Source organism: Triticum urartu, chromosome 5A (genome assembly GCF_056163025.1).
Source record: "Triticum urartu cultivar PI428250 chromosome 5A, HENAU_Tu73, whole genome shotgun sequence".
NCBI lineage: Eukaryota > Viridiplantae > Streptophyta > Magnoliopsida > Poales > Poaceae > Triticum > Triticum urartu.
In genome coordinates this window covers 541,594,754-541,621,558 of record NC_141877.1, presented here as the reverse complement: position 1 = coordinate 541,621,558, position 26,805 = coordinate 541,594,754, and the positions used below count along the sequence as shown (strand labels likewise).

At 43.5% G+C, this 26,805-nt stretch overlaps 4 protein-coding genes, 1 non-coding gene and 1 pseudogene across 6 annotated transcripts; 3 read left to right on the top strand and 3 right to left on the bottom strand.

Moving 5' to 3' along the window:
• The first annotated feature begins 1,252 nt into the window (after positions 1–1,252).
• LOC125510392 (uncharacterized protein At2g39795, mitochondrial) lies at positions 1,253–3,598 on the top strand. Of its 2 annotated transcripts, none has more exons than XM_048675553.2 (4): positions 1,253–1,507; positions 1,591–1,940; positions 2,034–2,220; positions 3,241–3,598. In XM_048675553.2, the coding sequence occupies exons 1-3, from the start codon at positions 1,304–1,306 to the stop codon at positions 2,191–2,193; spliced, it is 714 nt and encodes a 237-aa protein (XP_048531510.1). In that variant the 5' UTR covers positions 1,253–1,303; the 3' UTR covers positions 2,194–2,220; positions 3,241–3,598. The 2 variants fall into 2 exon arrangements, with proteins under 2 accessions (XP_048531510.1, XP_048531509.1); XM_048675552.2 differs by having other exon boundaries at positions 3,228–3,598.
• A 2,749-nt stretch (positions 3,599–6,347) lies between these two features.
• Positions 6,348–7,184, bottom strand: LOC147972657 (uncharacterized). The gene has a single exon (XM_087524424.1). It carries the CDS (start codon positions 7,182–7,184, stop codon positions 6,348–6,350), a length of 837 nt encoding a protein of 278 aa, XP_087380550.1.
• Positions 7,185–7,227: 43 nt separating this feature from the next.
• LOC125510391 (uncharacterized) lies at positions 7,228–9,568 on the bottom strand. Its single transcript, XR_015602621.1, has 2 exons — positions 9,372–9,568; positions 7,228–8,540 (listed from the first exon to the last, which is right to left on the bottom strand). It is a non-coding gene; the product is annotated as an uncharacterized LOC125510391 (transcript).
• A 2,602-nt stretch (positions 9,569–12,170) lies between these two features.
• On the top strand, positions 12,171–12,857 carry LOC147972656 (uncharacterized; annotated as a pseudogene).
• A 1,324-nt stretch (positions 12,858–14,181) lies between these two features.
• LOC125510388 (uncharacterized) lies at positions 14,182–18,823 on the top strand. The gene is made up of 5 exons (XM_048675547.2): positions 14,182–14,469; positions 15,692–15,904; positions 16,219–16,367; positions 16,439–16,507; positions 17,052–18,823. The coding sequence occupies exons 1-5, from the start codon at positions 14,233–14,235 to the stop codon at positions 18,298–18,300; spliced, it is 1,917 nt and encodes a 638-aa protein (XP_048531504.2). The 5' UTR covers positions 14,182–14,232; the 3' UTR covers positions 18,301–18,823.
• LOC147972655 (putative F-box protein At4g22660) lies at positions 18,650–21,473 on the bottom strand. Its single transcript, XM_087524423.1, has 2 exons — positions 20,210–21,473; positions 18,650–18,732 (listed from the first exon to the last, which is right to left on the bottom strand). The coding sequence occupies exons 1-2, from the start codon at positions 21,471–21,473 to the stop codon at positions 18,650–18,652; spliced, it is 1,347 nt and encodes a 448-aa protein (XP_087380549.1).
• Between the last annotated feature and the right edge of the window lie 5,332 nt (positions 21,474–26,805).

Here is a 26,805-nt window from a genome sequence, read left to right as displayed (position 1 = left end):
TTTTATGGCATAAATTAGTTAAAAACAACCGTTGTAACCTCTTTATATTAATCTTTTTATTTCCCAAAACTAACTCTTACCACTAAATGTATGTGGTCTATTTTAGATTCACCATCTGAAAAATTATCTTAAATCTTTGTTTTGTGAAATAATTAACACAACTAATAGTATAACAATAACCACACTTATGTATGTTGAGATAGAGATATGTCATACAATTCTAATATTTATTGTTACAAAAAAATTATGCTAAGTAGGAAAAATAGTTTTTGGTAAATTATTACATTTTAGTAATTCGGTTTGCATTGTTCAAATTATTTTACGATGGATTTCAATGTAATTTTAAGCGGATAAAAAGCTACCATATTGTTCTAAAAATAACTTAGGTATCTGAATGTATTATATGCATTTTATAAGTGCCCATGTTTGTACTAGTCTTAGAATATCTACAGAACTGTAGAAGGTTACCAGTGTGTATAAATCTAACAAAAAAAGATATACACTAGAAATTATATTCCATGTGTTGCTAAAGAATTGCCTGCAATTATTTCGGCCAGACTTAGTTAAATGAACATTAGTATTTTGATTAAAAATATGAGACTTTGAAACTGTAATTTATATAATTTGTTGATTTTGATTTTATTTTAGTTGTAGGATATATATATAACTAAATAGTTTTTTAGGCAAATATATAACTAAATAATGAACCCCATTAATCTATTTCTCTCAATATGCATGCATGCCACCTCAATATGCAAGCATGCATGAAAAAAAAACACCACGAGCATGCCAACATGCATAGTCAAAGACCCACCTCAATAATTAATTCAGCAAATCATATACTTCCTTCGTTTTTATTTACTCGGCATATTAGGTTTGTCTAAAGTCAAATTTTATATACTTTTAACAAGTTTGTAGAAAAATGTATTAACATATACACCACCAAATCAATACCATTGGATTCATCATTGCATATATTTTCACATCATATAATTTTTTTACTGTAAATGTTTATTTTGTTTTCTACAAACTTGGTCAAACTTTATAAAATTTGACTTCAGTCAAAGCTAATATGCAAAGTAAATAAAAACAGAGGGAGAATATTTTTAATTTTATTAGTCCTCATATGATTAGAATGAATATATTTTTTTAGACCCGTGTGGGGGTGAAACCACAGCTGGGCTAGAATAACAATCTGGGGGCCTGCTGACGCGCCAAATGCGTCAGGGCCTGGCCCATTTCCTAGCGCCGATCGCATCCATTCCCCGGTGCGCTCCTGTCGTCCAGGCAAAGAGTCGAGCACATGGCGCGCGCCCTCCTCCGCCACCGCGGCGCGCTCCCCTCTCTCCTCTCGCCGGCCGCCCCCACGGCGCCCAGGCTGGTCCCGTCATTCTCCTCCGCCGCCGCCTCCGCCCTCGCGTCGCTGCGCTCCCCGCTCGACGAACGCCTGCTCCGCCTCCTGCGCTCCGAGATCTCCTACGTCGCCGACCGCCGCCCTCCCCACCAGGTACCGCCCCTCTCCCCCTCACTCCTCGCCCTTTTCTACCGCACGTGATCTCCCCGTCTGATTCGCCCGCCGTCCCCTCGCAGCCGCCGACGGGCTTCAAGTCCTTCGCCGTGGAGGACCGCCCGGGGGAGCAGTGGGTGCGCCTCCGCGCCGCCCGCCGAGGCGCCGGGGCCGGGGAGGAGGCAATCAAGATCGACGCCACCTTGTTCGACGGCGTCGCGGAGCTGCCCCCCGACGCGTCCCTCTTCAACCGGGTCGAGGCGCTCGAGCAAGGGCCGCGCCTCCACCTCAGCCTCATCGTCGAGGTGGCCCGCGCCGACCGCGTCCTCGGCTTCATCTGCTCCGCCTGGCCCGACCAACTCGCCGTCCGCCACGTGCTCACCCTCAGGGGCGCCGGCGCCGCCACCGACGACCGCGGTGCCCGCGACTTCACGTACGGTCTAGTTTTGTTCAGTCCATTTTCGCTGTGTGCTATGGTTTCTGTGCTTTCTGAATATTGTTTGCTGTGGCTGACCTCGAGGCGCAGGAAGCTGGAGCCTGCGGAGAGGGAGGTGGTGAAGAAGTTCCTGCAGGAGAGGGAGGTGGATGCCGAGCTTGCAGAGTTCTTGCACGACTACGTAGCGAACAAGGAGAAGATGGAGATGCTCCAGTGGCTGAAGACAGTCGAATCGTTCGTCGAGAAGTAAGCTAAGGAGTTGCAGGCTTGTTAGCAGGTGAGATGTTCATTCTCATACATATGTTCAGAGTTATGAGATGAATGGGGCGACACAATGTTGCGAGTTTGAGAACAAATTGAGCTTCAGATAGAACTCGTAAGATAAGCTAGAGTTTAACGCACTTGTACTATGGAAGCAAGCTCGTGTGTAGAATTATATGTGAGAGTAGTAGTAAGAAATGAGCCATAAACGTTTCGTGAGGTAAAAGAAGCAACAATCCATCTTGTAGTTGGTTATTTTCAAAAATGATTTGGTCTTGTGGCTACCTGTCACAAGGTCTGCAAATCGTCTAAATATAGAGTTTGATGAAGTTCATGTTTGCTAGTCTCCACTTTCTGAAGTGTGAAAGGAGTGTTCTCAGTGCATGAGCTTTATTTATCTTTGTGAAATGCTAATATTGGACACACTGAACATTTTGCCCTTTTGTCCCATTTCACGGAGGACCCTAAAAGGGAGTTAAATGGGGAAGCTGATATAACTTTAAGCAAACATATGCAATTTTGATTACCTGCAGGATTTAAAATCTTATCTATGAACTTGTTTTTTAGCTACAATACAGCAGGAGAGGCTTCTATTGCTTACTTAATTTAATAAAAATAATGTACACTGTACAACGAGTTAGCAGAAAGGCTACATAGACTGGAGGGGAAGGGGCTTAGTGCAGAAAACAAACAACAAAGAAAAAGAAGTTACAAGAAGATAGTGGGGATGAAGGTTTCTAGGAACTCGGCTAGGTGAGAGGGTACTCTATATTTGAGGACGCCCAAGTCAATCTTAAGCATAGCAATCCAGGCCTGGACAGAGGGCTCCACACCATCATCAAAATGATAATTGTTCCTTAGTTTCCAAATGTTCCAAGCAGCAAGGATAATATTACCTCCGTCCCAAATTAGTTGTCTTAGATTTGTCTAGATACAGGTGTGTCTAACACTTCTAGATACATCTGTATCTAGATAAATCTAAGACAACTAATTCGGAACAGAGGGATTAACTTATTTGAACAGTGGGTGTGGCCAGGCTCTAGCCGAAGAATCAAACATGTCTTGAAGTGACAATGAGGTATCACTGGATATGGAGCACATTCCAGCAAACAGTACTGAAGTGACAGGTAAAGAACTAATGTTTGCTAGTTTCAAGCTCACCAGAAGGGCAGAGTAAACAAGTGATCATCACCAATATTGAGATGTCTTTGACAGAGCATATCTCTGGTCTTAACTCTGTCCATGAGCATTAGCCAAGCAAAAACCTTGTGTTTCATGATACTCCCTCTGTAAACGAATATAAGAGTGTTTAGATCACTACTTTAGTGATCTATAAACACTCTTATATTTCTTTACGGAGGGAGAACATTTTTTACTTCCAAATCATGGTGATATTACCTGTGTGGATTAAGCTCTCTGAAATACTCCCTCCGTTCACTATTATAAGATGTTTTGGGTATTTCAATATGGGCTACATACAGACTGAAATGAGTGAACAAACACACTAAAATGCGTATATATATATATATATATATATATATATATATATATATATATATATATATATATATATCCGATTCAGAAAAAAGTTGGAACATCTTATAATAGTGAACAGAGCGAGTAGTACTTATAGACTTTATGAGCTTTATAGTTGACATCTCCCAATCACAGAACCCAATCATCAGAAGACATAGGGTTTAGTCCCACTTGATTAATCTTTATCTGCAAGGAATCTAGTTCTTCTCTGGCTTCAATAGAGAGAGGGAGAGCAAAGTTTGCATCTCGATCCCATAATATTTAAACCACAACAACATGGCCCAAGGGACATCAGCCTTAAGTATGAATTTACGAATAAACTCGAGAAGAAGGGCTTGATTTTCACTTTGATGTTTAAATCCCCAGCTCCCCTTTCTGCTTCGGTAGACATACTAGCTCCCAGGCAGCTAACGAATGAGAGCGAGCGTCACGATCAACCACCTTTCTCCATAAACAATGCCGCATAGCACGATCAACCCACCATTCTCCATAAACAATGCCTTCTAGCACGATCGAACAACTCAATCACCTTGATGGGAAGCTTTGACAACACACATGGCAAATGAAAGGAGAGACGATAGAGCAGAGTCGATAAGCTGAACTCTCCCTCCATAAGAGAGCCAAATGGTCATGCCCATGGGACGACGCTCAATGCTATCAACCAGTGTTCTCACAGTTGGTCGCGTTGTGACCAAGGGGAGGCAAAGATAGGTGAATGGCATGGTTCCAACTTGACACCCCAACACATTAGCCAGATCAGAGGCCGCATCAGCCGGAAGATTGATAGGAATCAGCTATTTACTGCAGTTTTATTATCAGACCTGTAGCAGAGGCATATGTATCAAGCAGGGCTTTGACCGTCTGAAGATCGGCCTGGTCCGCAGGCAAGATTTGGATTGTGTCGTCAGCTTATTTGATGACCGGATAATCTTCAGAGGTGGGTTGGCCGATTGGGAGGCGCAAGTACCCCTCATGCCAAGCTTTGTTGACTAGAGATTGAAGCAAGTTTGCTGCCAAGACAAATAATAACGGAGACAATGGATCACCTCGGTGCACGCCCCTGCGACATTTGAATTCAGTGTCAGGCACACCATTTCACACAAACGAAGACGAGCCCGAGCTCAACAACATGTTTATCCACATGAATCATTTGTCATTGAATCCATTGTGCTTTGGTTCATAGGGTAAATGGCCTTCTTTGGTTTGGAGGAATTTCATAGGAATTATAGAGGATAGGATTCTTATAGGATTTTTTTCCTTTAGAGCACTTTGGTTCATAGGAATGGATTCCTATTCCTACATAGGATTTGTTTCTATCCTCCACATTTCATAGGAAAATAAAAATGAGCCTAGACTCAATGGAAAATTTCTTTTAGTGTGAACCAAATGACATCTTGTTTCCTATTCCTATTCATAGGATTTGAGATACATGTCATCTCATTTCCTACAAATTTCCTATTCCTATGATAATCCTATCCTATGAACCAAAAGAGGCCTAAGAATATCATAGGAAGTGAGGTGACATGCATCTCACTTCCTATAAGGAAAGAGATGTCACTTGATTCATAGGATAGGATTTTTTTCCATTGAGTCTAGTCTAATGTTTTTTTCCCTTTGAAATGTGAAGGATTGATTCCTATCCTATATAGGAATAGGAATCCATTTCTACAAATCAAAGGGCTTCATAGGAATTTTTCCTATAAAAATCCTATCCTCTAAAAATCCTACAAGATTCCTCCAAACCAAAGGAGGCCTTAGAATGTTTAAGATAGAGGAGTGCTCCGTAGTATGGAACACTTCCTCATAGTCGAGTTCAGAATAACAATCTCACGACCAGAAGCTTTGCACTGATGTAAGTACTGAAAGTCCCAACCAAACAATCCTGGATCGTGCTATTTCTTGATTAAGCCGTGCTGGTTGCGATGAACTAGTTTGAGAATCCAAGACTGCAGTCTCCCCCGCAAGAGTCTTGGTCGAAACTTTGAGCACATGGTTCAGCAACAAGACAGGGCGAAAATCATTGAGCATCAGACAATCCAAGGAAATCTTTCCCTCCCAAAAGTCAGAGCATAACTGATAAACAACTGCTTTTTTAGAACAAACTAATAAAAATCTGGTGCTATAATATTCCAACAAACCTTCGAAAATTGTCCATTAAACCCATCGGGCCCAGGTGCTCGATCAGCCGGAATCATCTTAACGACCCTGTCAATTTCAGCTTGTGAAAAAGGGGCTGAGTGGATTTCCAAACCAGGCACCCTTTGAATTATCTCAGCCATATCGAAATCATAAATCAACACAAAATATTCCATAAGACTGTCTCCGTGACAGAAGTTCAGAATTTGAATAGATTTCTAGTACAGAGATAACACAATAATAAACTACAAGGGCACAGAAGAAGATCTCGCGTGACGATTTACTTAGAAGAAGCACCATAACATCCACTTGGAGCCTGGAGAAGCTTTGGCGCCGAGAGCTCCTCGGGAGGAATACATGCAGTAGAGCCCAGCGCTGTTGAATCACTTGAATAGGAGTGGGGGGGTCTATGAACTTGTAGCACTTGCATGTCCTAAATAAAATTATTAATAGGAGTAGCACATATTGGTTTTATTGGTGATGTCTTTGCGCACTTGATGTGCTCGGTGTTTGGCGTGCTTCAACATCAACCTGGTGAACACCGGGTGGCACACCAGGCGGTCGGGCTCCTACGTCCGCCTCCGGCTGCTGCATCCATCTGGCAGGGATCTTCCGCTTGCGCGGAGGGTTGCTAAGCCCTAAACCCCCTGTCAAGCCCTCAGCAGACGGTGCGTATCTGTCGTACACCATGGCATGCCCTATGATAAGCCAGACGGCATTCATGAACTCTGCTCCGGTGCTTAGCTTCTTGGCGTGGGACTCCTCGCCGCAGTGGTGGCTCGCATAGCACAACATCTCCACCCACACGCCGGCGATCACCTCCAGCATGTCAGCAGCGGACAAGTGCCACCTGTTCCCGCGCAGCATCCCGGCGAGCCAGGATCCATCGGCATAGACCGGCCTGTCGCCGACGTCGTCAGCAGCTTCCTCGCCGATGCCGTAAATGTACTCCCGCCTTGAATCAGCCGGGAGCTGCCAGTCGGCTATCTTGTTGATGATCTCCGATCTGGACAGCTTCATGGTGCTTTCCTTGGTGGCCTTCAAATTAACCCACCACACCATATCATAGTACTTCAAGTTCTCCTTGTACCGGCCGGTGCGAACGACTCCGGGCAACAGGTAGGGATGCACCACCATGAGGAACAGCATGTGGTTGGAGAGCACCCTTATGCTGTCCCGGACCTCCTTGTCGGGGTCAGGTTCAGGGCCAGGGCACATGGAGAGGTAGAGATCGGTGGCGATGTGCCACACGATGATGCTACGGTCCAGCTCGGTGTCGTCGGCGATCCGCGTGAGATCCTCGTACATCTCTTTCTCCTTGAGGATCCACCTGCCCCGTGCATTCCTCAGATCATCTATTTTCCTCTTCCTGATCTCTCTCAGCACCAGAGTCTTGATGGCGTCGGAGACGGGGGTGGTGCTCGAGTAGTGCATCTTCTGCCACCGGTCCTTAAGTCCAATCATCTTGGCGATCTTGCCTCTCAGGTGGCCGTCCTTGTTGGCGTCGGTGCAGAGGTCCAGCAGGTTGTACTGCCCAAGCGAGTCCAGGGAGGCACTCCTCCTTGCTCCAACCTTGAGCATCCGGCGGAGGCGCATCACCGCATCACAGAGCCAGTGCCATCCCCGGGCATGGTAGGACGCGCACGCCCAGGAAGACCCTGCCGCCCTGAGAGATGACGCGAGCTCCAATGCCATGGCTCCCACGAGCAGGACGTAGGTGATGGCGATGTCAGCCCTGCTGTAGGCGTCCTTGCTGCTGAGCTGAAACAGCACAAACGCAGCGACCACGGAGAGCGGCGCGACGATCCGGATGCACAAGCCGTGCCAGGTGTGGAGCACCGCTGCCTTGGTGTAGAGTATGTCGTACAGGAGGGAGAGCTCCATCGCGGCCAGATGGAATACGTAGTTGCAGCCGTTGAGCTGGATGCCTTGCCGCATGACTTCGTACTCAGATTTCTGCATCACCGGGCCATCAGCCAGGAGGCCCTTGCAGAAATTGAGCATGTGGTGTGCCCCCAGCAGGACCTCCTCCGTGTCCAGCCTCTTTGCCCCCTTCCTCCCATGGTAAGGGCCACCGGTGGCCGACGCCTTGCCGTCGTCATCGAGGGACTTTTGATGCTGTCAATGCCGCCGCACTTGAGCGCCCACGTCCTCTCCCCGTACTTGAGGCAGCCGGTGACGAACATCAACGCAGCGGCGGCGAGCAGCGTCCCGGCCGGGTTCCTGCCGGGCGCGACGAAGAGGTACATGACATAGATGGCGCCGAGCACCTGCCCCGCGAGCGTGAGCAGGTGGCGCAGCCAGAGCTGGTTGTCCTGGTAGGCGTAGGCGGTGATGGTGTCCGGCCCGCCAAGGTGGAGCAGCAGGAAGGGGGCCCAGAATGGCACCATCCGCACCTGGTGGTCGCCTGGACCTGGAGGAGACCTGCTCCTGCTCATGGTGATGGACATGTGGCCAAGGGCGTAGATTGCGGTGTAGTCGGCCATCAGGTAGGCCAGCCAGAGGAGGAGTCTGAGCACACCCGAGGCTTCTCGACTACGCCGGATCCCTGCACAGCAGAGGAGGATGGCTTGCAGGGCGAAGCTGAGGATCACCAGTGTCTGGATGTTCCGTTCTTCCCAAAACGATGCTAGCCCTCCGCCCATTGCTCCGCTCCCACTGAAACTGTTGGAGACACATGTAAATCAAATGCAAGTTAAATTGGCCACTGTATATATATCTCTGATGAGAGCAAACTAATGAAATGAGTTACGTCCATTGAGATTTTTTTTACTTCATATTTTTTTACTGTATATATGTGTAATGTCAGAATTTTTCCTTTGTTACCGTACATACTGAGTGTGGACTGAACCTGGCTACACTGCTTCTTTACAAACTATCGGCCACTGGAAATGTGGTCAGCCTGTGAGTAATGCAAATGCATGCCATGCGGAGAAAAGAACCCCCATGGTTTAAAAAGTCGCAGCAAATGTCCACAAACCAACATGAATATGACAAAATGATTTGTGCTTTTGTTCACGAAATCACAGCTTTCTATGACAATGAGGATTGCTATTTGTCTTGAAGCATCGGAATATGCTGCTTTTCTTTCTAGGTAGGATTCAACTTTGTGAAATCTACTGGAGACAGACAGGTTAGCAAAAGAAGAATCACAGAACCTTGGAACTCCTTAGGAGAAGTAGAAATTTACAGCGACAGTGAGCTACTCCCTCCGTTCCAAATTACTCGTCGCAGAAATGGATGTATCTAGAACTAAAATACATCTAGATACATCCATATCTGCGACAAGATAAACTCGTACATTAGGAGATGAGCTTCGTAGAAACTCGTAGTAGTAGTAGTAGTAGTACGTAGTAAGCTAGTAGCAGAAGATAGATCTCGGGTGGGTGGGTCATTGGGCCACAACCACAACGGAAGAGAGCTAGTAGTAGTAGCGTAGGAAGAGAAGAATGGAGGGGCGCTGATAAGTTGAGGAGACGCTGGTTGGGCCCTCACCTCGAGGTCGGGGCAGCGGCCGGCGGCTGGATTGGCGGCGGCGAGGTGCGGATCCGGCAGGTCCTTCCTCAAGGCAGCGAGCAGCAGTGGCCAGCCGGGGTGGATGGGGTGGAAGACCAGGACTTGGTTTTTCTTGAAAGAAAGACCAAGACTTGTTGCTGGTCACGGCAGCAGCAGACAGTGTGTCGGGGCGAGCAGGTATACAGCTTCCTTTTCTTTTCTTTTTTTGAGGCAAGAGCATGTATACAGCTGGCTTCTCCTATTTGGCGCGCGCTAGCGACCTTTTTTTTAGATAGCGCGTTAGCGACCTAGGCCGTACCCACTCGAGCGCCCGATACTCTGTTTGGCCGGCCCATTTTGGGTTTCTTCCCCATTCGACATGTGCCCGAACCGTATTTTTTTTTCTTATTATGATTTTTATTTTAAAATTTTATTACTTTTTCATTCTTTTTATTTTCTTTTTTCCTTTCTTTTAGAGTTATTTATTTTATTTTTTTCTTTCCAATTTTTTCGAACATCTTTCAGAAAAATTGGACATTTTTTCAAAATTATGAAAATTCATGAACATTTTTTTTATAAATTCGTGAACATTCCTTAAATTTATGAATTTTTTAGAAAATTGCAAACTTTGTTTAATTTTTTACAAATTCATGAACATTCCTTAAATTTATAAAAAAGATTATGAACTTTATTTTGAAACCCGTGAACATTTTTAAAATATGTAAATAATTTTTAAAATTCACAAACTTTTTTATGAAATGCATGATCATTTTTTCAATCTGCCAACATTTCTGGAACTGATGGAGTTTTTTGAATTTGGGTGGTTACAGTTTTTGAAATTCATGAACATTTTTTGATTTTCTGTGAATATTTTTCTAATTCACGAATTTTTTTTTCAAATTCATAAAAAATATGCATTTTTTTCAAAATCATGAACATTTTTTAATATTTTGTGAACATTTTTTAATTTGCGAAATTTCTTCAAATTCATGAACAGCTTTAATACGCAATTTTTTTCAAAATCATGAACATTTTTTTTATTTTCAGAACATTTTTTTTCAAAATCAAAGAACTGTCCGCGCACGCTTGGACACCCGATTGTTGCTCCCACTCGCAGCCTCGCCGTCGTCGTTGAAGCACGACCCACTGCCCATTTGCAGCTTCTCGCCGTCGCTGGTTGCAACATGTCGGCTGGTCGCCGGAGAACCTCCTGGCTCACCCGCCTTGGAACACCAACGCTATAGTCGAGTGGTCGCACAAGAATGCCTCACCAGTCCCAGCAAAATGCCTCGATAGTCACAGGAGAATGCATCATTGGTCACATTAATTTCCCTCGCCATCAGTCTAGCAACCCCGAGCACTGCCGACTTGGATGCGGCTTTTATGCAGCCTAGTTCCAGCATTGTCAACTGCGAGTTCCGGCTTCTCGCACGACCGGTCGTCGGTTCTAGCATGCCGCGATTGTCGTTGCAGCATGTAGTGAGTGCAGTTCCAGCTTTGTCGTCCTCTTGTTCCAGCTTTGTCGTCGGCCGATTCCAACAATTTTTCACTGCAGTTGTAGCAAAGATGTTGGCCGGTTCCAGGACGGGGTCACCGCGTCTTCAACACCGGGGTCATTCGTCTCCAGCCGCGCCGATTGCCGATTGTACCATGATGCCTTGTCGGTTCCAGCATGGTGCCTGTTCGGCCAGGAGCTTGGTCATAGGGCATCCCCTTTAGCCACACCATGGGCGTTAATGGGACCCCGTCCTAGCCCTGTGGGGTCGCCGCGGTAACAACAAAATGGTGTTGGGAAGAATCGCTTGCGCCTGAGTGGACAAGGTTCAACATTGTTGGTAGGCGGGGCCTGCGTAGGGGTGGGGGGGGGGGGGGGAGGCATGGCTCTCACACGCAAGGGCGCACATGGTGCAACAAGGAGCAACGGATCAATGTGGATTGCATGACGCGCGCGCTACTTGTGAAGGTTGAGGTCGATCGACCGAACATGGTTGCTTTCTATAATAATAACAGTAACAAATTTCAACTTGGTAAACAAACATCAATGAAACCTTAGTGAATTATACCATTTTTATACTTAATTAAGAATTCACATGCATCCCACATCAAATAAATAATAGTAATAGACATATCAATTCATATGGATCTCTAACACTTAAATTACATTTAACTGAATTCTAGATGAAAGGCTGATTGGAATCGCCAGGAGATAATATATATGATTATCTTATCTACACTCATCATATATATGATTATCTTATCTACAATCATATACCCCTAAAAAAATCTACAATCATACAAGCAGGGTGTAAGGAAATATACTACGTTTGATACTCTAATAATAATCCTATAACCAGAAGCACCACGAGAAGAAGAATGCAAGAGTTCATGCTATTGCACATATATAAGCACCTCATCCGAGACAAGTGTTGTTCATAACTAGAAACAGTCACCGAATATAGATAAACTAGTAAAAAAAAGAGTATGCACGTGTGACCTGTTCATACCTTATAATGGATGGACTGATAACAACTATACATCGAAAGATTTGTCTATCTTATTACTGAGGCATACCTTATCAATACATAATTGAGCTCTAATATATAGAGATTGGTAGACCATCCAGGTCTCTTGCTCTCGCTCTCCTTATTCCTTTCTTGTAGTACAACGCTAAAGTAGCAGAAGAATAAAGAAGCATTGAATTTGGAGGATGCGTTTCTTGCAATCAGAGTAAAGAGTATAAACTAAAGATGGATATGCTTTTCTCAATTCATTGCTTTAGTTTTGAGCGATCTTAGTTGAATGAAGTTGAATGTCCTGGACTATCCAACTGTTCAATTGTTGCCACGTACAATTGCGGACCTAGCCGCCGCCACCTCCTCCTCCACAAAAAGTTAGGGTTTCCGTCTCCCGCCGGCACCACCGTAGGTCCGCCTCCTCTCCGGTGGTCCTAGGGCCATGGGGGCGCGGTGGATCTCGGCAAGGGCCGGCGGGAGGGCTCCGTTTTTAGTCGTTTCGTTCAGTTTTGCTAAGGTTTGTGTCCTACTTAGTAAGACGAGCCGGCGGCGGCTCCCTGAAGATGAAATAAAGGTCTCCCCGCCTAGCCCCCGTTCCGGCGGTGCGGATAGCACCGTTGGTGGGCGTCTGGAGGTGTGTCTCCGGCGGATCAATCTTTGGTGGATTTGCTCGGATCTCATCATTGTTCGTCTACGTTCATGTGTCTTCGGATTGGATCTTTCCGATCTACGGTATTCTTCATCTGCGGCGGTTGCTGTTTTGGTGCGCTGGTCCTACGGGGCCTTATCACGACGACTTCCCGACTGTCTACTACAACAAGTTGTGCCCGACTCCGGTGATGGAGGAGCGATGACGGCGGCGTGTCTTCGGCTCGCTTCAGTGCTTGTAGTCGTCGCTAGGTGGTCTACGGATCTGGTTGTAATTTCTATTATTTTTGGTATTCGTTGTACTGCCATGTTTGAAAATGAATAGATCAGAAATTTTCTAAAAAAAAAGCTGTTCAATTGTTCATCATTGCCATATTTTTTTTACTCTTTTTATCCTGTAACTACACTAAGCCACAACATTTTTAAGATAAAATAGCCAAGTAACACATGTACCACAGATCATTGACAAGGTTGACGTTAGACAGAAGCCAGCTAATTGCTAAAGTTAAAGAGCATCTGGACACCATAATCTATAGTTGATGGTCAGTTACAAGTCCTAGGTAAGGACATGCTTAGTGGTTGTTTGGATGACGGGAATTAGACGAGATGTTTTGGAAAACGAGTTTTTAGAGGATCTTTTTTAAGAAAACACAATTTTACTTCTTTATTAGGAAGACGAGGTAGTGGTTGCTCCCAAAAGATGGTATAGGGCCTGGAGAGCATGTGGACGTGTGTCTCCGACGGATCTCATGGAATTCGGTTGTTGTTGGTCTTCAATGGATCTTCATACATCTAGTCTTCCATTCGTGTGTCTACATCTTGGATTCTTACGATGTATTCTTCTCTTTATCGATGGCGGTCCTTGTTCGAGTGTACTTGTCCTGTGGGGCATTAGCACGACGACTTCCCGACTATCTACTGAAATAAGTTTTGTTCGACTCCGGTGAGGAAGGGGCGATGACGGTGGACCTGAATGTATTTTTTGGTTATTTTCTAGTGTTTCTTGTACTACTATGACATTTGATGAATACAGCTGATGTTTTTATCGCAAAAAGAGGACATTATTTGGAAATGATATAATCAACTAAATCATGAAGGTTTGCCCCACCACTAATTAAAACCAGAACCCAATTACCGCTTTTATCAAAAAACACTAAAAATGTAGATATCTCACAAAATCGATATCTCCACACGGATATTATACCCCGCAAGGCTTCTGCCTTCATCCAAATATATATGACCTAATGATTTTTGAGGTTGCCTTTTGAGCATGGATTAGAGCAATATATTACAAAAAAGTATGGCGCCAAATTAATATGGGAACGCAAAAAAAATGATACAACCCTTACACCATGATAGCATAAATTATTAATCATAGCAATGGTCAAAGACATTCTAAACAAAACATACTTGCCCATATTTTTTTTAAATGAGGGGATTGTCCACTTTTTTTTAGAAATGGGGATTGTCCACATTTTAAGTTTTTTTTTTGAGCGGTATCCACATTTTAAGTGGAGGGAGTACCCAACCCTCGAAATCGCAGGACCGGGCCGGGCTGACACCACCATCGGGCCGAGAGAGCAGGCTGGAAACACCAGCCCACCAAGAGACAGAGCAACGGCACGATACCGAGCAGCGGGACCAACGGGGCCACCGGGCCTACTAGGCAGCCACGGAACGCCACCGCTCGAGGCACAGCAATGCCGAGCGTGGGGAGGCGGCTGCCGCCGTGGACGTCGCCGAGGGGCGCGGCGGAGAGGTGGAGCCCCGGCACCCCCGCCGGCTTCGCGGGCTCCGGGAGCCACTTCACCCCGCCCCTGAGCGCCGGCTTCTGCTCCTACCGCGTCACCCCGCCGGCGAGCGGCGGCGGGTGCTCCCGGCCGCCGAGGGCGCCGCCGGCGCTGGATTCCCCGTACGTGAGGGCGAAGCAGGCGCAGGTAACACGATCGACCACCACCGCCACCATCAGGCGCGATCCCTTCCTGTTCAGGGTAGCGCCGTGCTATCTCGTGGTTCGGACCATTCTCCGTCGGGGAGGGATTCGGGGTGGCTAATTATATGGTAGATCAACTTGATGTGCTATGCTTCGTGTTCCTGATCGTTCGTAGAAACTCGTGGGCTACACTTCTTCTCGGGATGATTGTGGAGCTGAAATTTAGGAGATATTCGATTTTGTCTGAGGGAACTTGATTTGCTCCTAACGTGTTCCGTCAGGGTGGTGTGCCACGGGTGAAAATTAGTGCCAGCTTCCTTGACTTGCGCAGTTGCATGTAGAGCTCAAATGCCACTAGGCTGCCTCAATTGTTAGGACTACAACGTTTCTCTTGTGAAAATCCATTGGCGTCCATTTTCCCGGGGGCATATCAATACTTCATTAAATATGCATCGTGGAACTGATCTCTGTGAGTCGGTGCATTAAATTTTATCTTCAGTGAACATAGAATTGTTCTATTAGTTGCATTGTAATGGTATTCTGCAATGACTGTCTCTTGCTGAATCTCGGAACATGCTTGCTAAATTGGCCTGATCCAAGAGTAGTATACGGGGGAGAACGATGTAGTGGCCTTGAAGCGTTGCATTTTTTCAGTGAAGAATCATTATATGCTTGTTTCACAGCATCTACCATTGTATCAGGATATTTGTTACTAATAGTTAACTGCACAAGAATAGAGAAGGATGAATGTACACACTCACTGGCATAACTAATAATTTTGGTAAAGATGACATTAGCTTAAAGTGACACGGAAGTGGTGCCCTCCTACCTTTTTAAGCCGATTTTAAGTTTTTTTAGCGGATATGAGTAGGTCACCAGGTGTCCTATTATCAGAATTATGTTCTATCAAAAGCTTATATCGAAACAGTTTTGGCAAGATTTGATGGTGTACAGCGTCCGTATGTTTGTCTCCACATATGCTCATTCTCCCTGAAGTTTTGTTTTTCTAAATATGCTGACATACCCCCTCGGTTCCAAAATAAGTGTCGTGGTTTTAGTTCAAACTTCTGTACATTACCTGTGCTTCCACAGTGTTAGTTTTTCTGTAGAACCTGCAGGCTTTTGAATCAAGATGCATTTACAATCTTGACAATAGAAGCTTTCGTAAGAGAAGCTTGTGTTTCTTTTTGTTTCCTCACCTTGCTTCTATTATCCATTTATTACAGTTAGTTGAAAAAGATCCAAACAAGGCAGTTTCATTGTTCTGGGCAGCTATTAATAGTGGTGAACGAACTGAGAGTGCACTGAAGGATATGGCTACTGTACTGAAACAAGCAAATAGGGCTGAAGAAGCCATTGAAGCGATAAGATCCTTCCGCGACCGTTGTCCCAATGAAGCCCAGGAGTCTCTTGACAATATTCTTCTTGACTTGTACAAGGTACCTCAGTCCTGTAAATTTACGTATGTAAGCTAAAATTTTCTTCGAAGCCTATTTTTGAGGTTTGGTTATACTAGTAAATCCTGAACACGTTCAATACTTCATCCGTCCGGAATTACTTGACGCTCAAACGGATGTATCTAGACGTATTTTAGTGCTAGATACATCAGTTTGAGCGTCAAGTAATTCTGGACGGAGGGAATATATTGCAAGAAGCCATGCAAAAAAGTCATCAGCTAATAATATACCTACACCGCATTGTAGATAAATATCTAGCCAAGTATTGATACAAATCATTTTTTATGTTCAACCAGAAATGCGGTAGGACAAAAGAGCAGATTGAAATGCTGACAGTGAAGCTGAGAATGATTGATGAGGATCTAGCTTCTGGCCGGTGGAAAACTAAGCTTTCTAAATCTCATGGAAGAGTATTCTATCTCTCTCTCAGGGATGAAAAGGCAAGATATTGAAAATCATTCATACATCTTCATTTGTCCTTTGAACGCCATTCTAAGGCTCTGCTTTGTCATGAAGGTTGCTGGGTAACCTTGCCTGGGCCTATATGCAGTCTGAAAACTATGAGGAAGCTGAAATGCTCTACAGGTATATCTATGTTGGGGATGTACTTATTAAGCTGATATGGATTTTGTTAGACATGATTTGTATTCTCTTGAACTTCTCAATCATTTGTTTGGTGTTATTTGTAAAAATGAGTAAAAATTATGGCACCATTATACTCTTTCCATCAAAATATATAAGCCCCCCCACGAATTTTATACCTAACTTTGACCATGAATTTGACTAACAAAATATGAGTTGTATGCCACAAGAAGTATACCACTGGATCCATATCCGGAAGAGCTTTCCAACGGTATAGCTTTTACGGCATATAAGTCATATTTTGTTAGTCAAATTTATTATCAAGGTTAGGCTCAAAATTTGAGTGGCCTTACGTATTAGGATGGAGGGAGTAGTTTCTCATTCCACATCAAGGATGGAGAAATGACTGTTCCCAGCACTGGTAATGCTTGATTGTAGTAGTAGAAGGGGACTCTGTTTTTCTGTAACAACCCCATGCATCATTTCCAGTAAAGCTGATTCAACTATATCCAGCTGCTACTGACTTGGCATTTTTCACTTGACCCAGGCAAGCTCTTGCTATAGAAACTGATTATAACAAAGAGTGCAATCTAGCCATCTGCATGATGAAGATGGGAAAGGTAGCTGAAGCTAAATACCTTCTCCAAGCTATACCTTACAACTGCAATGATGGAAACCACGTGAGATCTTTTGCCCGGGCTACCGAAGTGCTTAGGGAACTCGAGTCACAGGCACTCCCTTCTCCCATAACTCAGATGAAGTCTAAAGATTCACGGATTTTGCTTGCTACTGATGTGGGCAACCTTGAATATCTACATCCACAAATATTCTCTGCTTCAACTCAATTGACTTATGAAGAAACCCAGGCTTCAGTTTCAGCGGATACAGAGAAGCATGAAGATTGCAACTCACACGCGCTTCCATCTCCGATAACTCAGATGAAGCGTAAAGAGCCACAGCTTATGGTTGCTACTGACGGAGAGAAGACTGGACAAAGTCTGGAGGAGTACCATGATCTTTCTAGACTGTTCAATGATGCTGCCACGCCACAGTCTCTACTTGAGAAACTACGAAAGCGGCTGGTCAAAAAGGGCAGACCCAATATCAGCGCACAGAATCAAGGTCAGACTCCTAGCCCAGCTGAATGCTTGCCAAACTCTGATGGCGACATAGGTGCTAGTGAGAATCCTATGCAGAAGGGGAAGGGTTTGGTTGGTGGCAGTAGAAAAACTTGGGCCGACATGGTGGAGGAGGATGAACAGAAGCAGCTGGCCGATGGCAAGAACACCACCGCCCCGCAAAGTGAAAGCAGCAAGCATGTGAGTGAGCAGAGGAACAAAACACCATCCTCATCATCTCAAGGAAGCAGCAGCCTCAGAACCCCGGCTGCAGGTGTTCGGCCACAAAGCTCTTCAGCAGGTTCATGGAGAAGCAATGACTCGGCCAGAACCTCGACAGACGAGAACATGAACCGGAGTTTCGTCAGGACAGCTCCAGCATGGAAGCAGCGGAAGGTTCAAGATCGCGGCGACCGAGTCTGCCAAAGGCTTAACACGACCCATCTCAGTGAGAAAGCTCGAGGCACCGAGCAAACACCAAGCTCCGTGAGAAGCAGTGCAGCTCAGCGTTCGCTGTTCCATGGGCAGGTACCATCTGGTTTTGACGGACGCTCTCAGGGTGCCAGTCACACTAACCGTTGCCCTGAGAGCCTGGTGAGCACAGGACCGTGGAGGCCACCGGACCGCCGGCGGGCCTTCCAGGAAATCACAAACGAGATGAAGCAAAATGTTGCATAGCAGGATCTTTATTCTTCACCCACTGTTGATGGAAGTTGTCACTGGTGATAAGTTGGTGTTTCCCATGAGAGATGAGAAGAGGCATTAGTTAGCATTGGAGTGTCAACGGCGCTCAAAGAGAATTAACTACAACAGTCAGGCAGAGCCAAGCAACTCGCTGAAAAACTGTCGATGACAGTCTGTCCATATTCCTAGCAAGTCCATGAATCAAACTCTCCTGAGATCCAAGTAGATGTCTTTTTAGCTGTATATATTTTTCATTCGTGACCTCACAAGGCACAAGTAACCTGTAAAACAGGGTTACTGCATGGTTCATTTGCTGCACATGTGGTTTCTTTCTGCTGCATGGCTAGACATTTCCTGCAAGATCTGAGCTGTTTGCAATGGTGGCAAATGCATGCAGTTCACTGACTGAGTCAGAATCGACGTTTGCTGTAGCAGCACACGCTGGTATTATTATAAAAAATATAAGATGCATAGTTGTATGATTTTATATATACATAATCAATGGACGCATTCACAAGTTTCAAAGGGCGAGGTCGACAGTAACATAGATTATGGTACTATTATTTTTCCTTCAACTAAAATAGTTTGCATGAATGTTGTAGAACATTGTTGGTCACATACTCATTTCATTATTGTTTATCTTGGGAATCTTTTCATGATTTTAGGGATTTACAACAATTTCTATGTTAGCAGCCCCAGCTTTCCGAACGTTGATAGTAAGAAAATTAGCGACGTTTGCCTCTTCCCCGCGTGCTGGTAGTTCGTATTTAGAGTGTTTCAACCTATTAGTGTTTCTTATTTTGTGAGTATGTTAACAAACTTGTTAAGTAGAAAAGTTTGTATGCATGTTGAGCGAGCGACCAAATATCGCGCTGGTTTTCTGCTGGCCAATTCGCCCTGGTTTTTGACGCCCCCCCCCCCCCCCCCCCCTGCATGCCCATACTTTTTTTTTACTAAATACTCATACAGTCATACTTCAATCCAATGCACGAAATGATTTTTCTGAGAGTATTCATAATTCAATGCAGCTTAGGCAATCAGGTATCATTGTTTTCGTCCGCTCCATTACTCAATGGATAGAGATAATATAGACCTAACTTACATAGAGAACTAAAATCACCATGTGTATGAAACTGTCCAAACTGATTAAAAGTGGAGAGTTTTGCTATTATATGAATCAAATTGGAAAGTTTTAGGGTATAGAAGAAGCATGCCAATTGACAACATACTTGATATGCCTAAGCAAGTAGGGGGCGAGAAGCATGGGGTTGAAAAGGACATGGATATCACCAAGGCAAATGCGGCTGGCGGACGCATATTCTGCGAGCCCCTCCACCACGCCCTTCGATGATGACAGCCCCGGCCCACCCCAAAGCCCTTGAACATAAAGGCCCACCTGTAGCCGAATCCACACACCATTCCTGAGTCCTGACCCGATCAAAATCGAGGCCAGAGCGAAATTGATCGCTTCTGGGCGATTTTGCCCCAGGGAGCTTAGTGATATAGGAGATGTATCCGGTTTTGTAAGTTTAAGATCCAAATGGTTGAAATAAAGTACAAAATCTTAGTTGAGAGAAGAAAAATAGACTTTCCTCAAAGGAAAAAAAAGATTGACATTTGGAATATTGGGACGGGTTACCGAGAATTGTATGATGATCTTTTAACAATTTGAAATGGACTTGTCACCTTTTACATACATCAAGTAAACTGAGCACCTTATCAGAGAGACATGCATGTCACCAAGGTAACCGGATTTCATTGCCCCTCTGCTATTATGTTCAATGAAATGCTTGCTAAAACCTTGGTGTGATCCAAATCGGAGCGGGTAAATCTAGCCAAGAATACATGTATGGCCATGCATCCTGAAGTTTCTGCATACTCCCTTTGTTGACGTCCCAAATACCTAGGTCAGTTGGTAATGTTGGCTTGTAGTCAAAACAGTCGTGTGTAAGGTAAGCACAGTTTGGTTTGAACACCGGAAAGTCCTTGGTCGAAAAATACATAGCAGTGTTGTAGCCGAGGAATAGTGCGTGGTCTCCAATGTCCCGTAGTTCCACCAGTTTCTGTCTGCCAATGTCCACCTTGAAAATCAGGAGCTTGATTGTTGTGACCTCATTGGTCTTTTGCTCATCATCATCATCATCATCATCATTTGTATCTGGCTCATTGATATTGTGGCGGTCCTCATATTCGTTGGCAAAATCTACGGTATCTGCGTCGACCATGGATTTTACTGAAAAATGTGGGTGGCTCCAGATTCTCCATACTTGCTGAAGCTCACCAGATGGCGTGAATGCGAGATACTTGGTAGGGTTGCACCAACCTGACACGCCACGCATGATCATGGTCACCGTCGGCGAAGGCCCGCCGAGATCTATAGTAGAAACAGAACTATCAAGGCCTAGGGCGTAGAACAAGCCATCCCTGTCATTGTAGAGAACGTCTTGAAACTCTTCTTCAGACAAGAATGTCCACCGCTTGTCACCCGGCCTAGCGAACGAGAGCCTCCACTGGTCTGGCGTGTGCACGATTAAGACGGTGCATGCGGCTACCTCGGCGGCGGCGGAAATGGCGACCCGGTGATACCCCGAGTGCCATGCCCAGCTAACTGTCGGCCGCAAGACTCGGTTCTCCAGTCGAGCTTTCAGAGCACTCTTGCGGTCGCGATCATAGTGGCTCTCCCCGTGGTAGATCGTCTCGAACGGCGGGAGCGTGGCCCGGGAGCCCGTGGTAGGGTTGAGGAGGTACGGGTCACCGGCCTCGTCGGCGGCGAACACCCAACCGTGACACGAGAAGGCGAATCTCCGGCTCTCGTCTGGGGGCTGTGGGAAGGGGACGCGGAACGTTGCGTTGGTGGAGGGGCAGTACAGGGCGGCGTCGTCGGGCCCGTACTCGTCGCAGGCGTAGAGCAGGCAAGGGGCCTGCTTCGGCGGGAGGCGGTGGAGGCCTCGGAAGGCCTTGTAGGCGGAGTGCCAGGACGTGCACACGGCGCCGGACCGGATGATGCTGGGGACGTCCAGCGCCGCCATGACGGTCAGCAAGAGGTCCTCTGGCAGGCCAGGCCAATCGGCAGCGCCATGGGGAGCAATTGATCTCCGCCGCGCGTAGTTCCTGGTCGCCCTGGTTATTAGTGCGTCAACGACGGAGATGAACAGGACTGCTCCCATGGAGATGGACAAGACAAGACTGCTCCCAACGACGAAGATGGACAAGACTGCTGGTTTGCGTCTCGCCTCGGGTGGATCGATCGGTGGTTGTGTGTGGTAGCTCCATGTGATGTATATATAAGAACCAGCTGACACCTAGCTAGTCCGAGTCGGACGCTAGTACCCTGCCGGCGGTATTGCTGTTGAAATTACACACTGTTTGTATCCGATCTAGTTTCCTTCTTTCGAATTAGCACAAAGTTTATTTTCGTTACGTGCCATTTTTCAAGGAAAAAAAAACAAGACAACAATATCGCTGCTGCAATCGGTATTGTTGTCTTGCTATCAAACGGGGCCTGGTTTTAAAAATCATTTTTTCTTTTGCGGAGTCTTAAAACTCTTCCTATATTGCTACTGTTGTCCTTTATTCAGCTAGTGTTTCATAAACAAAACAACGTACCCTTTTCTCGATAAATGGTGTTCCTTAAACTTAAAATGAAGCATCAAGAGAATACGAATACACTGAGCATGCATACACTTGGTCTTTGCGGGACTAGGATGCACACAACTAGTGGCGATGTCACTAGGGAGGCTTCTATAGGCTTAAGCCTACCCTCCAAAATCATATTTAAGCTAAACATATCACTTGACAAATATATTGTGATGCTTTACATGCAACAATTGTATTGCATTTGCTAATTAGACTTAGGAAACACAAACTCATACACAAAGAATCACACTGGGAAATAGCAAAGCCTTATAGGATCAAAACTGTGCCAAAGCAAATGAAAAAAACAAAAGGAACAAGAAATGGAGTAACATTGATCCTCGCCGAACTGCTACTGACCCAACGAAAGATGATGCAAGCATGCATGATCCGAACATGGCCACATGACTGAAACCGTGCACACACCAAATAAGCAGCCAGTCGCCAAGAGTTGTATGTGGAGCCAAAAACATTCATTGATACTCCCTCCGTTCCTAAATATTTGTCTTTCTAAACATTTCAAATGACTACTACATACAGATGTATATAGACATATTTTAGAGTGTAGATTCACTCATTTTGCTTCGTATGTAGTTACTTGTTGAAATGACTAGAAAGACAAGTATTTAGGAACGGAGGGAGTATATGAGTGGTGCAGATTGTGGGACGAGAGAAGATGGTGCCGCCAAAATCTCACATCGGACACGCTCCAGCGCTCCACGGCTTCCTAAACAAGTGTAGGATAGTGGTAATTAAATATGTGCATGGCCAACAGTCGCCAGACAATACATCAACACTGTGCTCAAGACAAAAAGAGTAACACTACACCTACGAGGTGCTTTCTATAGAGAAAAATTAGGGGATAAGATGTTTTCTCTCTCACACACACAATAATTGCAAGTAGGAGCAGCAAGCACATGCGTATTTATATCCATTAAAATCATCATGTGCAATGAATTAGTGCCATTGGTCTTACACTTAAAAGCAAAGAAAGTATAATAAAAATCAAATAATGACAATATTTGCACACAATTTATATAAAACTGCATTCTTATAACATGCAAGAATAAGCATATAATGGTGAATGATTCACAAAAATAAAGTTTTCTAAGAAGGAATGATTTAGTGGAATCTGTATTATCATTAAAAAGAAATAATATATAAAATTTAAATCAAATATTGACAAAATTTGCACACAATTTACACATGAATTTTGCTTTTCTAAATATGCAAAAGAACATATAATAGTGAAAGTTCAATAAAAAGAGAATTTCTAAGAAGGAATGAATTTGAGGCATTGGTATTACCCTTAAAAACAAAATGAAATAAAAAGTAAATCAAAATCAAAATAATGGAGTTTTATATGGAAGAATAAATTAGTGGCATTGGTATTACCATCAGAGAAGACAAACTGAAATATAAAATTAAATAAAATGAAATAAAAATGAAGTTTTATAAAGTAGAATGAATTAGTGGCTTTGATATTACCCTTTAAGAAGAAAGAAATTGAAATAAAAACTAAAACAAAATCAAAATAAGGAGATTTTCCCAGCAGGAATGAATTGCTGGCACTGGTATTACACTTTAATAAGAAAGGAAAGTAAAAGAAACTCTAAACAAGCAATGAATAAATTTTCAAAAAAATTGCGCTATTTTAAACTTCCTCCTTCCCAAAATATAAGGCACACTTTGACTTTCCTGGTCTTCATTAGACAACTTTGACTATGATTTTTACTTATTATATGTGCACCAAATTAGTATAAATATATACGAAATAGAATGTTTTGCAAGACAAATACATTGTTACCAGTTATAGATATTCATCCAATGCATTTTTATATGTATTAACGGTCAAAGTTGTGCATCAAAGACCGTGCAAAGTCAAGCACGCCGAGGGAGTAATATGCAAGAATAAGCATACAATAGTGAAATTTCAATAAAGAGAAGTTTCCTAAGAAAGAGTGAATTAGTGGCATAGGTACTACCCTTAAAGCAGAGACAAAATGAAATAAAAAACTAAAACATGATCAAAATAATAAAGTTTCTAAGAAATAATGCATTAGTAGCATTGGTATTACCCTTTGAGAAGAAAGAAAATGAAAATAATAAAATAAACCATGACAAAATTTGCTCACAATTTTCACAAAACTTATGCTTTTTATAATATGCAAGAATAAGCATATAATAGTGAAATTATCACAAAATAATATTAGTTTCGTAAGAAGGAATGAAATAGTGGCATTGGTTTTACCAATAAAGAAGAAAGAAAATGAAATAAAAACTAAAAACAAAATAGTGAAGTATTATAAGAAAGAATGAATAATTGTTTTGGTACTACCCTTTAAGAAGAAAGAAAATTAAATAAAAACTAAACAAATCGAAATGAAGTATTATACGATAAAATGAATTAGTGGCTTTGGTATTACCCTTTCTGAAGAAATAAAATGAAATAAAAACTAAACTAAAATCAAAATAATGAGTATTTCAAAGAAAGAATGAGTTGTTGCCATTAGTATTGGCCTTTTAGAAGAAAGAAAGTAAAAAAAATGTAAAACAAACATTGACAAAATTTGCACACATTGTGCACAAATTGTGCTTTTAAAAAATATGTAAGAATAAGCATATGATAGTGGAATTTACGCAAAATAAATAATAACTAAATCAAAATCAAAATAATAAAGTGTTATAAGGAACCGATGGATTAGTGTCATTAATATTACTTTTTAAGAAAAAAGATAATGATTTAAAAACTTGCACACAATTTTACACTAAAATTTCACTTTTATAGTATGCAAACAACAATTATAAAATAGTGTAATTTTCACACACATTACATAGTATTGTGTGTATATATTTACACTCAGCCAACATCCCAAATATGCCTAAACATGAAAAATAAAAACCGACTAACAAATAAAAACCAAAACAGAAGGAGAAACATATAAAAACATAAGTAAGAACAAAGGGAGAGACTGACGCCTAGGCGGCATAGGTAATGGGCTTCAACCCAATAGCAAATTGACTGAGCCAAATATGTGGTTAGTAAAAAAAACAGCCCAAAACAACTCATGAAATAGCACCGGGAAAAATGCGCGAATCTCCCAGCAAAAATCAACGGCTCAAAAACTGACTGACCCAAAATCAATTTTCAAGCGACTTACATATAGCTACAGTGATGTAATTTTGTAAACCAATTCCATACCAATCTTTGATAAGTTTAGGGTTTTGGGAAATTTCTGTTAGTGCCACTAGTGAACTCGGAAATTCGAAGGCTGTGAAAAATTCACGAATTTGGTTTATTCCACTACCGCTTGTGATGAGATTAGCTTCATGCCCCTACGCACTGTATCCGTCATTTGTTATCAGGTTGCCATCTCCTTTGGGTCGTTTCCTTCCATTTGAGACCAACCACTAATTCGCGACATCAATCATAGAGACAAGGAGACTCGATTGAGCTTATCACAATAAAGGAGAATTGGTTGTGCATTCATCGACTATGAGCTTGGTGAGGAGACTCAGTTGAGCCTCCATCTACGTTGGGCCCACTGGCACATTAGTAGAGAAAAACCTACTAGCGGCGTTCGGAAAATGCCATTAGTGACGCGCAACCTGAACGCCGCTAGTATGGCGCCAGTGATAAGGTGTCACTAGTGGCGTCGACTTCCACTGCGAGTAACCTAGCGTCGTTAGTGCTAACATTTTACCGGTGGCATGGGATAACCGACACCATAGTTTGTGATGTACGTTGCTTGCAAAACTGACTTATATTCCTTCGATATCTAATGGATCGAGTCGCATGGAAAAGTTCGAGATCAATGATGACTAAATGAAAACTAATAGTTTTTCCTTATCGTATGAAGTTCCATTTTTCTCTACACTAGATCATTGATGACGCGCGTTGCGACGCCCATATATTTTACCAATAAGATGGTAGGAACTTTTGTAAATGCATGGACTCATGAAAAACAAAGTTAAATTTGCGTATACTAATCATTGTTCAAGAATTCATCCGATTAATCAGTTAACATGTCACTTAATTGCTACTCATAGGGTGGCCAAATAGAATAACACCTATTCATCGTGTTAACTTGTTAAGCTGATTAATTGGCCTATTAGACCGATTAATCGATTTTTAGGTCGATTAATTTTTGCTAGCCCATTAATTTGTGGGGAAACAAAGCCCCAAATTTTGACCCGTAACCCCTTCCATCCCCCTCCCGCTCTTCAATAGCTAGGGTCCGATCAAACAGTAGCATATTTTGGTATATTACATAGCTGAGAGCATGAGAGTATGGTATAATACATAAAAACACTAGATATATGTTGGCAAGTTCTTATTCAATCTATCGATTAATGATCGACCGATTAATCCAGTTAATAAGCCGATTCACCGATTAATCACTACTCCCAAGCAGGCCGAGCAAACCAGTTACCGATTTGCTGAACAATGATACTAACACATATATGTTGGACTAAGAGGTCAATAGTCCACATCATGAGTGTCTTCGAAAAAATGTTAACACGTCAACTATTTGCAAACACCGGATACAAATTAATTACAAAATAACATACATAAATAGCCAAACCTACAACCTGCCCAAAAGACCAACACATTTGGTAGTTACTATCTCATCCATATAAATTAACTGCGGTCTTTAAAAAAAACAGAGTCAAAAGATTTACTTCATTCATTAATTAAAAAGTTAAGAGTACATGAAGTTCGGTCGACAAATAGCCCGTCACCATTAAATCTGCTCCTCTTTGGATTTTTCTTAGAAGGGGGACTAGTGATGGGAGCCACATGAGGAGCTATGGCTAGCTGGTTCGTCGCTGGGTCACCAGGAAGCTGTGAAGAACATCTCCAAC